This window comes from Poecilia reticulata, chromosome 1 (genome assembly GCF_904066995.2).
Source record: "Poecilia reticulata chromosome 1, P_reticulata-male-v2, whole genome shotgun sequence".
NCBI lineage: Eukaryota > Metazoa > Chordata > Actinopteri > Cyprinodontiformes > Poeciliidae > Poecilia > Poecilia reticulata.
In genome coordinates, this window is record NC_088830.1 from 27618331 (window position 1) to 27631824 (window position 13494).

The following is a 13494-nucleotide window of genomic DNA, read 5'->3' on the forward strand; positions in this document are numbered from 1 at the left end:
GCAATAAAATCCCATCATCATCACCACCGTAGATCCAGCAGTAGTGAGTTGGGCTGAAAGGTAAAATGGTGGCGCTGTCAGACCCAGCAGAGCGAGTGGCAGGTAACCAGCCCAACAAACCTGTTCCTGGGAGCCAGGTGAGCTCAGGTGGGCGGAGCCTGTCCCAGTATGTGTGAGTGGGGGAAACGGGGCAGGTACAGCTGTTGGCGCTGACAGAGTTCAGATGGGCTGCTCCGCTGGAGGCAGACGGACGAACACTGGGCTTTTATTTTCTACACATTTTAATATGCTTGAGGTTCACAGCAGATCAGGAAACCAGGATCTGCAGTGATCAAGTAAGTTGTTTCTGTTTGGTAATTAGTTTTATCCAGTCTGACTGGTAATTTAATCCTTTTATAATTCCAGTTAAACAGCCTCTCACTGCAAGAACAATAATTGTTTAAATGTACAGAAATTACTTCTACTTAGAGGTGGATGGAGCACCCAAAATTGTACTGAATAATAAAAGCACTACTTTAGAGTATTTAAATCCCAAGAAACTAATAACACCTGATTTAATTAAAAATTACAATTATAAAGTTATGTTTACATTCTGGTATTTTAAAGACTAAAATGAAAAAAAATTGACAATAAAATTACTATAACAGACTGCGTATAAACAAGAGGTCTCACTCCGACATAAAATGTACATATTTTTTGGTTAAACTTTTTTGTTCGTTTCTTTCATTCATTCAAGTTACTCAAAGTATGTAGAGTATCCAGAAGGTTTACAATACTTAGTGATGGTATGACTCAAGTAAAAGTACTCATAAAAGTACATTCTTTCCAAGAAGCAAAAACAAGTTAATGTAACCGAGTTACATAAACTATAAGTCTGTTTGCGTCTCGTGGATTTTTCACAAACATGGTTTTGTTCATTTGATGAAGTTACTCACAGAGGTTTATATTTATAAACCATCATATTATTACTCGAGTAAAATAGTACACAGTCGTAAAACTACTTGTAGAAGTACACTCAGCAAATGTAACTAGTTACTACCAGATTAGTACTCAAAAAATGTACTCAAGTAAAAGTAGCTAAGAAGTAAGAGTAAAAAAGTATTTGGTAAAAAGTCTACTCGAGTGCCGAGTAACTGATTAATCATTTAAGATTTAAAAACTACATCATCAGACAAAATATAAAACTTTGTGGAAATGTTGGTATTTTTAGGACCAAAATGACAATAATGAATTCAAACAAGTCAAAAAATTACAAAACCAGGCAAAAGAAAATGTTTCCAATTCAGTTTAAATAAAAAAAACTTGTGAAACTTTAACAGAAACTGCAGGTGTGTGTCTGTGTCTGGTGAATTTATAGTTAAAAACATTTTGTGTTTTTCATTCAGTGAGTAGAAAATCCGGAAACTTTACTCAAGAGTAGAAATACTTCATAATAAAATTACAGCATAGTAAAAATACTCCTGAAAGTAATTTTTTTTAAAAACGTCACTCAAGTGAATGTAATTGAGTAAATGTAACTAGTTACTACTGAACTCTGCATCTACTGTCCTGAAAACAAACATCAGCGGTTGGTCTGATACGTTTGTTACGCAGGAACGTTTTTAAACCGGACGCTGAAACCTGAATTATAAATATGAAACTGATGCGATGCTTTCACACGCAGACTTGGAGTGAATCCGTCCTCCATGGAGTCCAACCTGTCCCAGCTGTCCTCCATTGAGGACGAGAGCCGCTACGTCCAGCCTCACTACCGGGAGTCGTACCGCCTGGCCATCTACGCCCTGCTGTGCGGCGGCGTCGACGCCTACGAGGAGTACCTGCAGGCGGAGCAGGTCAGCCACTTCCTGTCCGCTGAGGAGATCCGCTTCATTTTGGAAAACGCAGAGCTGCCGGCCGTGGGTGAAGACTCGGGAAACGCAGACCAGGTCAGCCCCTCTACCTACTTCCCCACCGAGTCCGATGAGGAGATTCCGGAGCTGGAGCTGGGCTGGCCGAAGGCCCAGCAGGACACCGCCGACACCAACATCAGCCTGCTGTTCCACCCGCCCCGGCAGGACACGCCGACCATTAAAGAGGTGGTGCGGAAACAGATCCAGCTGGCGGAAAAGGTGAGATCTGAGCCCTACCTGCTCTCTGTCAGGTGTACACTGCAAAAACACGTTTCTAGTGGAAATAAATTTTGGTCCACATTAAACGATTGATAATTTGATCAGTTACTACTTGAATATACTTTCTACCAAATACTTTTTACTTTTACTTGAGTAAAAATATGTTGAAGTACTCTTACTTGAGTACAATCAGGTTTAAGAAGGTGGTGATGTTTTAGGACTTGGTGGGCTTGAAATGTATAACGGTGTTCTACGGTCATCATAGATGGAGAAAAATAAGTCAATTCCTGCCAAAATATCTGAAATTTCTAGACTAATTTTAGAAATTTTCTAGAACAAACTTGGACACTTCTGACAGTCAAAAATTAAATGGTAAAAGTCAAACATTTTGAGATTAATCTTAGAAATTCACTAGAGGCAAATTATCTAAAAAAAATAAAAAAACTCATAAGATTTTAGATTGATTTCAGAACTTTTCTATAAAAAGTTTGGAAAATTTGAGTTTCAAAAGTCGAAAATTTTCTGCTTTTAGAAATTTTCAGAAGTTGAAGATTTTTGACTCTTCAACCTCCAATTTATTTTGCAAATGTTTTGACTTTTCAAACTCAGAAGTTTCTGGGGGGGTTTCTAGATAATTTCTGATATTAATCTAAAAATTTCTGACTTTTTCAGCATAAATTTAAAACTTTTTTCTATCAACAATGGCCCTAGTAGGCCGTTACTGAAATAAGACAAAACTAACTTACAAGTAACTTTTCAGCAAGAAATACGAGTGTTTTAAATTAATAATTCCTTAACTGGCAGATTATTTCTCTTATATATTATACTATTATATGGTACACATTTCTTGTTATAAGTTAAATAATCTGCCAGTGAAAGTAGTATTGTTGCTGAAGACAAACTCCGACATATTCCTGAAAAGCTAATTAGTTGTCAGTAATTTGTCACAGTGTTCCAAGACATTCAGACGAGGAACTAGACAAAAGTACTTGGTAAAGTTTTATATTTTAGCAGAATAAATCTGAAATGCATTGAAAATCTTCTATTTACTAATCTGCTTACACATTATTTAAAGGTACTTTGTAGTTTCATTTAGAATAATCAATATCCTTTACAAACAACCTCAGAATATTTTTTATTTTGCATCTCTGTGTGTGCCTCTTGAATGTTATCTCCTTCTTAACAGCGTATTTACAGTGCATATGTGCAAATTTTACTGATTTTGTATCAGTTTTTGGACGTTTTATTTTAACACCAGACAAAAATGACCTGGTAAATATCAAAACCTGTTTTTGGATTATGATTTCATCACTGAAGGGGGAAAATATCTATTCAAACCGATCTGACTGTCTGGCAAAACAGCTAGTTGTCCCACCGTTAGATACAGCTAAATAGACGCAGAAGGACCGTTTTTACCATGCAACAATTATATATTACCTAGCTAATTGTAATATAACAACATTCCTATAATACGTTTTCACCAGAATTACGTTGGTCCTCAACCTTCTTCAATTTAAACGAAATTGGTGTCAAACAATGTGCTACAGCAAAACGTTTCATCTATGGTATTATAACGTTAAAGATTTTAAAGTTTCGTCTCGTTAAAAATTATTTCTGCACTGGATCGTCAGCTGACATCTTTTAGTTTTCATAAAAAGAAAATACCTCTTTCTAAACGGGCTCACCAACGAATAAAATCATTTGCCAGTAACCTGTTAAACCAGATGCCATGGCTTCTGTGTTTTAGTTTCATCTCTGTAAACATGACACGAAAACAAAGTGGAGAATCTAAAGTTAAAATATGAGCGCTGTGCTTTATGGGCTTCTGATGCTTCCGCCTGCCGAACATTTCCTGCTTGGTGCTAAACATGGCGGAGCTAAGGATGCTAGTTCTCATTAACGAGCGATAAGCCGCCATTTTCGACTGACTTCCCAAAACCTAAAGAGATACAGTTTTAATAATATACTGGATTAAAAACAAAGACATCGTGAAACTTACGGAGCTTGTCGAGTGTTAAAATTTCAAAACAGAACCGCATGAGGAGCATTTTACATCCAACACCGCACAGTTTGGACCGCTTTCTTCTTCCCGTTCTGATGTGGCAGAGGCCGCCATCTTTGTTTTTGTAAATGGCTCCGCTTTTGGGTGACCAGTGGCGCCCTCTGCTAGTTAGCGGCCAAACTACAACACTAAAAGAAAGTCTAAGGGGGGCATCATTAGTTAATCGACTGGAACTAATAAACCATTTATCGACAATTAATCGTAAATACGTTATTTGTATGCATATTGCACGTTGAAAACACATTATGTTTAATACACCTACTCACTAAATGTACACTATTGGGATCTACAAAATTACTTGCAAACGTATTTACAGTCCTTGAACTTTTTAACATTTTTTCACATTCATCCTCGGACATCTTGTATTTTACCGATATCTAATGTCAGACTTAATGTTGCACATAATCCTGAAGAGGGTGAAAAACATACATTTCATATAAAAAAAATGGACACCATTGATTTTATAGCCTTAATTTGTTTATTTCTTGGTTTTGACTCAACAATTTTGGACAACGTGACAAAAAATTTGCACACCCCTGCTTTAGCTCAAGTACCACATCCAAAGTCTCTGTCCAAAATGTCCTAAAGGTACTTTCACATACACATACTGTTGTTCTGTGAACTAGTCAAGCTACTAAAGCTGCAGCTGGAGGAGCTATTTATGTACGAATGTAAATGATTAGGTGTGTATCTGCTCAAACCCAACAAAGCTTTTAGTGCAGCCACTTTCTCAGCACATGTTTCAGTTTATGGCAGGTCCAAACAACAACTGCAGGCTCATTCTGCCTGAAGGTGCAGCCTGTTGGCCATGGATACAGACTGAGTGCGAGTGCATGTCTGGGTTTTCGTGCTGGTTTGTGCAGTTGTGACAGTTGTTACAGAAACAGGTCAAACAGGAACTGGTCGTCACTGAGAAGCATTCCACAACCCATTCAGTACAGTTTGTTTCTCACTCAGCCCATTTTGCAAAACCAAAATTAAATCTGATCATAAATTATATTGACAGGTTACTTTATAGAGAGTCCAAACAAACCCATAAAGCAGTCAATTAATCCAGATATTTATTCCCACTATCTTTTTTCTTGAGCCAACGAGGTGTTCAGACTGTTTTGCATGTAGATAAAACCAGAGCACCATCTACTGCATGTTTGCTGTGTCTCTTGAATGGCTTGGTAGCTAAAAGAAATGAAACTGATTATCTAAATCTAACAATTTCCTCCTTGACTCCATGAAAGCCAAACTTGTAGAAACCACCACTAATAGGCCTGCCAGCTTAACTGGACTGTTATGTCTTAAAGGGTTTGCAGGTGTGCCATACTCTGTCTATTTTTAGATAATGAATTGAAATTGAAACAAACAAAAGATTAAACAGATTGCTTGTTGTGTCCAGATCTAGAATTGTTCAGTTATGTAATAATTTGTTGAGTATTACAAAATGAGTAAGTCCTGAATTCAGCTGCATTGATGAGAGATTAGCTCAACGAACCACCTTTTGTGAAGCTGAAGCTGCAACTGTGTTTACAACAAAACAAGTATGATTGAATCCGGTGTATTTTTGTGTTTATTCGTCTGCAGCTTGTTGCCATAGCAATGGATGTTTTCACCGATGTGGACATTTTTAAGGAGCTAATCAGCGCGGCTCTCAGAGGGGTGATAGTCTACATACTCCTGGATGACTCCCGGGTCAGCAGCTTCCTCAACATGTCACGCAGTATGGGCATTAACCTCCACGACATCAAGGTAAAATAAACAAAATAAAATCAATCATGTGGGAAGGAGCTAGACTTTTTGATTAGCATTAAAGCTGCAGTATGTAGCTATAATATTTGTTAAAACTGTCACCATGTTGTGACAGTATAATCTGAGAAACAACTGAAAGTTTCAGGAAAACCTTTTATCCGCTACTAAGACCCTCCTCCTGGCTCTGATTGGTTGTTTCCAGGAGAAGGAGGAGCTACATTTTTTCACAGATTATCTGTCTCATATCAAACTGTCAATTCAGGGTGCCAGTTTTAACATTTATTTAAAGAAAAAAGTTTCTTAACATAAGTTGCGTTTTGTAGCTTTAAGTAAAATAAAGATGCGTCACAGATGGTGTACTTTTGAACTTTTCTGTCCTCCGTACAGCACTTAGGTCAAAGTTACAATTGTTTTTAAATGTGTTGGATAAATAAACTTACTTGAACTTGTTGAAATGATGAGGGATACATTTTCCATTTAGCTCACTGAAAAACAAGGTAAACTCCTTATTTTCCTAAGTGAATATTTCCCCTCTGGCTTGCTTGCTGTCATCAGCCACTGATATTTATTTTACAACTATTTGCATCTGCAACACCCTGTCATTTCCATCAGTTTCTAAAGTTTAGCAGCATGTAGCAGTAAAAATCAATATCATATAAAATAAACACGCCATTTAACTTAATTATCTTAACCCAATGGTTTCCAAACATTTTCTGGCCCCCCAACCCCTCCTATGGATTACAAATAGCTGTCTCTAAGAAGGGGGGTGTCGACATTTTTGGGGGCAAAATGAATGTACGTAGCTGGACATAGACAACAACACCAATAGCCTACAAGCTACTTGTTAAGCTTAATGTGCTGTATTGATATTAGCTAGTCATCTTTTAGCTAACTTTACCTGCATCCAACAGCTTTACTCAACTCAGTCGGTTAGTTTGGGGGAAAAACTGTGAAAAGTTCTTTGCGTTTTGCTGGTTTGCTGCCATGATTCTAACACACCTGCGTAGCTCCGCGCAGCAGCAGCAGGTCTCCTTCACTGCCGCACAGGTGTAAACCCAGCGCGAGCGTCGTAGCGCTCATGTTGCGTTTAAAGGCGGCTCGGAAAAACAGGTTGTTTACCACATGTCAACAAAGGATTAAAAAGTTTTAACTGCCGATAAAAGTGACAGAGGACACAGATATGGGAAGTCTGGAAGCCCCTACTGTATCAAATTGACATAGGAATAACAGAGAGTTGGCCATTCTAAGGTTAAAAAAAACCCAGCGCATACAGCGTTCATGTTTTTTTTTTCATCCAGACGGCTTCCCGCGCCCCCCCCTGCAGTGGCACGGGGCGCCATTGCAGTTTGGGAACCTCCGTCTTAACCTGACTTAACCTCCCAATGCTATGCTAGGTCAGATTGTAGGAATGAGTGAATGACAGGTGTGTCTCCTCTGGCCACATTTTAAAGGTTTAAGGATTGGCAAAGTGACTTTGGGTTTTGGGTAAGATGATCTCTACAGGGATTTCACCGAAAGGCAGGAATTTAAAAATCTATAACTGGAGTAAACAAACAAGCCAGTGTTGGTTTACCTCATTAAAATATTCTCTAAAAGGTTCCCTGGAACTTAAAAGGAAAACATCTCTGCATTTTCCTGGTAGCATTGCCCTTCTTCCAGTAATTATTCAACTACAGCTAATTTCTGCGCACACATTAAAAGTCTATCCTTTCTCCTTTCTTTGCTACTTCTTGTCATACGGTACAACTGACAGGGCTGTCAGAGCAGCTGGATTTTCCTGTTAAATGGCATCAGGATGATGTTTCAGCAGTGCAAACAACGTGTCAGGAGAGGGAGCACAATGGCAGCTTTGTGTTTGAAGTGCAAAGCACTCAGACAGCCGCCACATCATAACATCGACCTTGTAGAAACTGACAAGTGTGATCTTGTAGATTTTATCTGTCACTAGTAGCAATAAAGGAAAACCTGGAAAATGTTCACTGGATGGTTTTAGGAGTGGTTGGACTGACACAGCTGTCAGTTCACTATGTTTTCTGTTACTATTTACATTAAAGTGACTCATTTGGGTTTGACTCTTTCTGGCAGTCACAATAAAGAGTTCTAAAAACTATTAATCCTCATTGTTGCTGTAACATTCAAGCAGCAATTATCACAAATGTGAATCTTTGTTGTTTTATTGCTGCATGTTTTTCACCCCACACGGGATCTGTTATCTTAAAACACCCAGCGCTTAACCACAAACGGCTAGACGCTGAAATACCCCAGAAAACAAAAGCCACTGCGCTGGAAATGTTCCTGTTTTGTTTTCTTTTTCTTTGTAAATGATCTCAAACATGCGTTATGCAGCCTCCATCCACTCCAGTGGCTTTGAAACAGGCAAAGTCACATTCCAGTTATAGTCCAGGGTTTTTCTTTCGAAAAGGTTGCTGACATGACACAAAAATGTGTTTACGCCAGTGGCGCAATTACACATTATTCAGGTGGATGCGAAAACATAGATCGCAAAGGGCAAAGATAATGGATCGATAGATATCCTTAGCCTTTAACTGGACTTTTTGTTCATCTCTTTCAGAGCCTTTGTGTTCGGACGGTTCAGGGGGATCAGTATCAGTGTCGGTCGACAGCGAAGTTTCATGGAGGCTTGGACCAGCGGTTTATTCTGCTGGACTTGCAGACGGTTTTATATGGAACATACAGGTGAGTCAGTCTTGGTGGGTCATAATCCATATGCTGGGCTCCAAAAAAGCCCTGCTCATAAGATTATTACCATGTTTCCACTGAAAGTACTCTTGTTCTTGAACTAATTCAGTTTGTTTGCCTTCAAACTTTGGTGCTTTGTTTGGGGAACCAATCATGCATTGGTTCCCCAATGGTGCTACAACGTTGTGTAGCACCTTGTTGGGTGCTACACAACGTGGCAGGAGAGAGTACTAGCAAGATGGCGGAACTGACTGAGCTGTGTGCATTACTTTATTTACATATCTTCCTTTAGTTTCCACGCCCATAGAACTTCATCTGATCACCAATGCAGTATTCACTCTTATTAGACCTAACAGAGAGACTAATGTCAAAAAACAACAGAGAAATTGATACCTTTGTACAGTGAAGCATTTACCAGGCATGACTTTGCTTTTGAGTGCAAAATGAAATCAGCTGCTGGGTTTCCTCAACAGACCACTGCACATTCTTCTCTGCTATTTTTGTTAGTTGTTTCTTTGTTCAAATTATCTGTCATGTCACTGTTGCACAGAAAAACCAACCGTTCAGCAGTGCCCAATCTGAACCTGTGGAAAAACACAAAACTGATTTTAAAACATGTTCGGGAACCGAAACAGACCTCAAACTGTGTTTATACAATTGGCCTACATGGGAGAACTTTTTGCTGAAATGTTTTATAAAAATGCATAAGGCTCTGCCTCGCTTGCCTCTTGCTTTGTCCTTTATCTTGCTTTGTCTTTTGCTATGCCTTGTCTTGCCTCTTGCTTTCCCTCAAATTTGGGGACTGGGACTGGCCCCAAACTATTGGTGGAACAGGCCTACATGAGAGCCCTTGTTGCTGAAATGTCCTATTCAAATACACTAGGCCTTTCCTCTTGTCTTGCCTCTTGCTTTGCTTCTGATCTTGATCTGTCTTACCTTGCCTTTTCTCTTGTCTGACTTCATGCTTTGCCTCATATCTTTGGGTCTTATCTTGCCATGCCTCTTGACATGCACCTTATCTTGCTTTGCCTCTTACCTTGCATTGCCTCTTGCATGTCATGGCTGACTGCTAAAACATGTAGATGTTGATTGTGTTAACTATTAGCAACATCTTTTATACTGTAATGCTCCCTCATATACTGTGTCTTTTGTGTTTTTCAAGCTACACCTGGTCCTTTGAGAAGATCAACCTGAGCATGGTCCTAGTTATTACCGGTCAACTAGTTTCTTCCTACGATGAGGAGTTCAGAAGACTATACGCTCGCTCCATAATTCCTGAAGCTCTGGCCACTGGGAGTCTTATATCTACATACCCAAAGTCCAGTCAGCTTTCTCTCAATCTTCACATGAAATCCAAACCTAATATGAGAGGTTCGATAAACGACAGGTATAACGATGCAGCCACTTTAAACAGGGGCTTCAGTGTGCAGGAGATGCTGCATCAGTCTCACTTTACAGACACAGGGAGCTTAATGAGAGGTCACAGTTATGGTGGAGACTTGCAGAAGTTGAATTCCACGAGACGCCTGAGAATGGGAACCAAGAACCTTGGCACCCCACCGAGGCACAGCAGAGATGTGCAGCTGCCAAACAGAGCATCTCAGCAGCACCTGAGGCACCAGACTCGCTATGGCACAGACCACAATCTGATACCATTCAACTCTGAAACATCGCTTAACAAATGGAAGATGAACACATACCTAATAGAGAGCGATATGCCTCCTGATGCAGAGCCCACTATGAGTAGTCCACACAGCAGTCAGACGGGCTTAAATGAGTATCAGTCACAGATTATTCACAGCAGGTCGATGAACATTAAGTCTAGAATAGAGGAAATGAGGCTAAAAAGGCTAAGCTTGCAGGAGCATGCCAATCTCAGGCAAAGCCAAGAATCGTTGCGATCTTTGCACTCAACTACAGAAAGACCCCAACATATGAGAACTCATCATGGAAGACCAAGAGGTGTAGAAATGAATCCAAATACAGAAAACACTCTCGGTCTGAAAGACAATGAACTCTTTAAGGAATCTGACAGAACAGAACAAAGTTTCATGGATAGTAAACACTCGGCCTCTCATGGCAATATCAAAATGGGTGCCGATCGGAAGACAATGCACAACTATGCTCCTGCAGGGACACAATCAGATACTGGATTAGATTCAAAACTCAGTGATTCAACTCTCAAGATCTCTAGTTTAATTTCTGGCAGTCTGAGGCAGTCCAGAGTGATGGAGTGTTTGACTGAGATGCCTGAAGAAAAAGAGGCATTAAACCCTCGTGGTGATCGCTTTGAATCAGCATTTGGAGACAAAAATGAAATGAGGTCTAAAGATGAGAAAGTAGTCCAGGGAGAACACCTTAAGAAATCAAGCTTACCTGTAGAATCAAATCATCATCATAAAGCTGGTGAACGTTATGGTTTGATCCAAAATAAAGTAGACTCACCTCCTCCAAGAGAAGCAAACAAATCCCTTCATGTACCCTCAGCAGAATCTAGTCTTTCTGCGGAGCCTCAAATAGTTACTACAAAGAAAGAGCACACACAGAAGGAGTTTACAGACAAGGAAAAGAAAATCTCCAGGAAAGAGAAGCGGTCCCTACTGAAATCCCAGAACAGTTTGGACTCAAACCTATCGCTCCAGACAGATCTTTCTAAAACGTCTTCCTTAGGGCGACTGAATAAGAAAGAATCGTCAACAGAGATGTCCCAGCAGCAAAACTCTCTCAGTGGGCTATCGGAAACAGAAAAACAGGCAGAAAAACAGAAATCTCCTTTCTCAAAGCTGTCCTCTCATCGATCAAGCAAAAGAAAGACAACGCCATCGGCAGATCAGGACCAAGGCTCGACAGGCGCTCCGGACAATGAAGTAGCGTCGGGCTCTCAAGTCAAGAGAGAAAGAGCTTACAGTCGCTATGAGCTCCTAATTGGCAATGATAACATCCACCTGGATAAGCCAGGAAGGTCGACGAAGACCTCAGACAAAATTAAAAGCTTCTCCCTAACCAGACGGGGTGACGACCTTCGTACGCATCAGACACAAGGGGGCGCTGACAACAAACTGGGGCGACTAATGCAGCGAATGGGAAATCTGATGAATAAAAATAAATAGGCACATCCAGTAGGGGGCGCTGGTTACATTGGCCCTTTAAGTTGTACCTTTGGAGTTTTGGTCAATCTGTCCCACTGTGGGACATTTCATACAGGTGATGTGTCAATCCATTCCTTCATGATTGAAGGTAATTTTCTATATTCTACTTATACCTTAATGTGAATCTAATGGGATAAATCAATAGTAGCAATAGGGGTTAAAAAACTGTCATGTTTAACATAAACATAAAATCGAAAATACATTAGATTCTTCAATGTTCACGTGTAGAAGACATATAAAGGAATCAAAAATACGTTTTTCAAGACATTCCTGATACTAAGTACCAATAAAACAGACCTCTCATCACAGTTAAAAAATATAATAAAGTCTCTACATGTGCAAATGAACTATTTTACTAAATTATTTGTGAGATTTTAGCATTGACTTTAGCATGGTGTGGTAGTTGCTAGGACTGCTGCCTTGCAGCAAGATGGTCCTGGGTTGGTACCCCAACATGTGACTACATGTTCTCTCAGAGCATGGTGAGTTCTCCCCAGGTACTCCCACTTCCTCCCACCGTCCAGATACACAACTGTGTGGCTAACTGGTCTCTGTCCTGGGTTTCTCTCAACCAATGACAGCTGGAGAAAGGCCTCCAGATCTCAATAACTCTACAAAAAGAACACTACAGATAATGGACAAGAGGGCTGGATTTTAGCATTTCATGATTATTTGTCTCCAAATATCATGAAATACAGAGAATTAAAAACTTTGCTTACGGGTAATAGAGAGAAGTAAGAAGGGAGGAAACTGTTACGCATAGACAAACAACTGGGATACGAAGAGGTGAAAGGTCAAAGAGAAGTTGAGGCTTGGATCCGGTACCCAACCCTAATGTTTACACACCTAATGTTTACATATCTGCACTTTGCAAGTTTTTCTGTGGAAGAGTGTTTTTATTTTTATTAAATGTGTTGCAGTAGTTCTACTGGACAAGAAATCTGAAACTTAAGCAGGGATTTTCTAATAAATATTAATTAGATATTACTGTACAGTTACGGTAAAAGAAAAATAAATTATGAAATTATGTGGTGAAATCTGTTTTGTGAAGATAAAATATTTTATATTTTAAAACTAACAGAGAGTAAGTTGTTTTTACCATGGCTACATGTTATAATATTTTATCTAATTTTGTTGAAATAATTTGGTTGATGTCCCCAGAGAGAAAGAGAGGAGATTCTGCATCTTCTCCCCACAATGTCATGATTTAAACATAATTCTGTTTTTTAACGTAAGTCTCTATTGATGAACTCTTGCAGCCATGTTGTCACTTTAAATAAATATTTTTTCCAAGATTTTTAGGTGGATATTTATTTATTTTTTTTAATTTTTACCTTTTTTTACATTAGTGCTAATTATTTTGTGGAATTAAACAATTAACTTCAGATCTGAATTAAGAAAGAAGCCATTTTTAAGCTTAAATTTTTTGTTTTTGTTTTGGATTTTGTAATTTTTCTCTCAAGGAAATGACTCGTCACACATTTATGTTTTCTAACATGAAGTAAATCGACTCCAGTAACTCTATTCAGGGTCAGATCTATTTAAGTTTATTAACAAAGCTTTCATATTTATCTCCTTAAGGTGCTGAGAAGACCACAAAGACATGGATTTGCAATAAAAGATATTCTGATGTTGTAAAATAAAGATAAAATACTTTAACCAACAACTTTTTGGCACTTTGCATTTAAGTTTATAGTCATTGGAAGAGTCAAAAACTGAAAATGACTATTGAAAA

The 13494-nt window shown here is 39.0% G+C and overlaps 1 protein-coding gene across 2 annotated transcripts; it reads left to right on the top strand.

Annotated features, from left to right (window-relative positions):
• Positions 1–79: 79 nt before the first annotated feature.
• Positions 80–12833, top strand: LOC103470234 (uncharacterized). 2 transcript variants are annotated; one of them, XM_008418517.3, is made up of 5 exons: positions 80–335; positions 1664–2108; positions 5746–5910; positions 8483–8607; positions 9773–12833. In XM_008418517.3, exons 2-5 carry the CDS (start codon positions 1686–1688, stop codon positions 11718–11720), a joined length of 2661 nt encoding a protein of 886 aa, XP_008416739.1. In that variant the 5' UTR covers positions 80–335; positions 1664–1685; the 3' UTR covers positions 11721–12833. The 2 variants fall into 2 exon arrangements, with proteins under 2 accessions (XP_008416739.1, XP_081466683.1); XM_081610557.1 differs by lacking the exon at positions 80–335 and having other exon boundaries at positions 737–2108.
• The last annotated feature ends 661 nt before the right edge of the window (positions 12834–13494 follow it).

Coding starts and splice junctions, on each gene's coding strand:
- LOC103470234 (XM_008418517.3), top strand. CDS start 1,686: ATGGAGTCCAACCTGTCCCAGCTGTCCTCCATTGAGGACGAGAGCCGC. Junction 5,911..8,482: donor TTAACCTCCACGACATCAAG/GTAAAATAAACA, acceptor CATCTCTTTCAG/AGCCTTTGTGTTCGGACGGT. Junction 8,608..9,772: donor GTTTTATATGGAACATACAG/GTGAGTCAGTCT, acceptor GTGTTTTTCAAG/CTACACCTGGTCCTTTGAGA.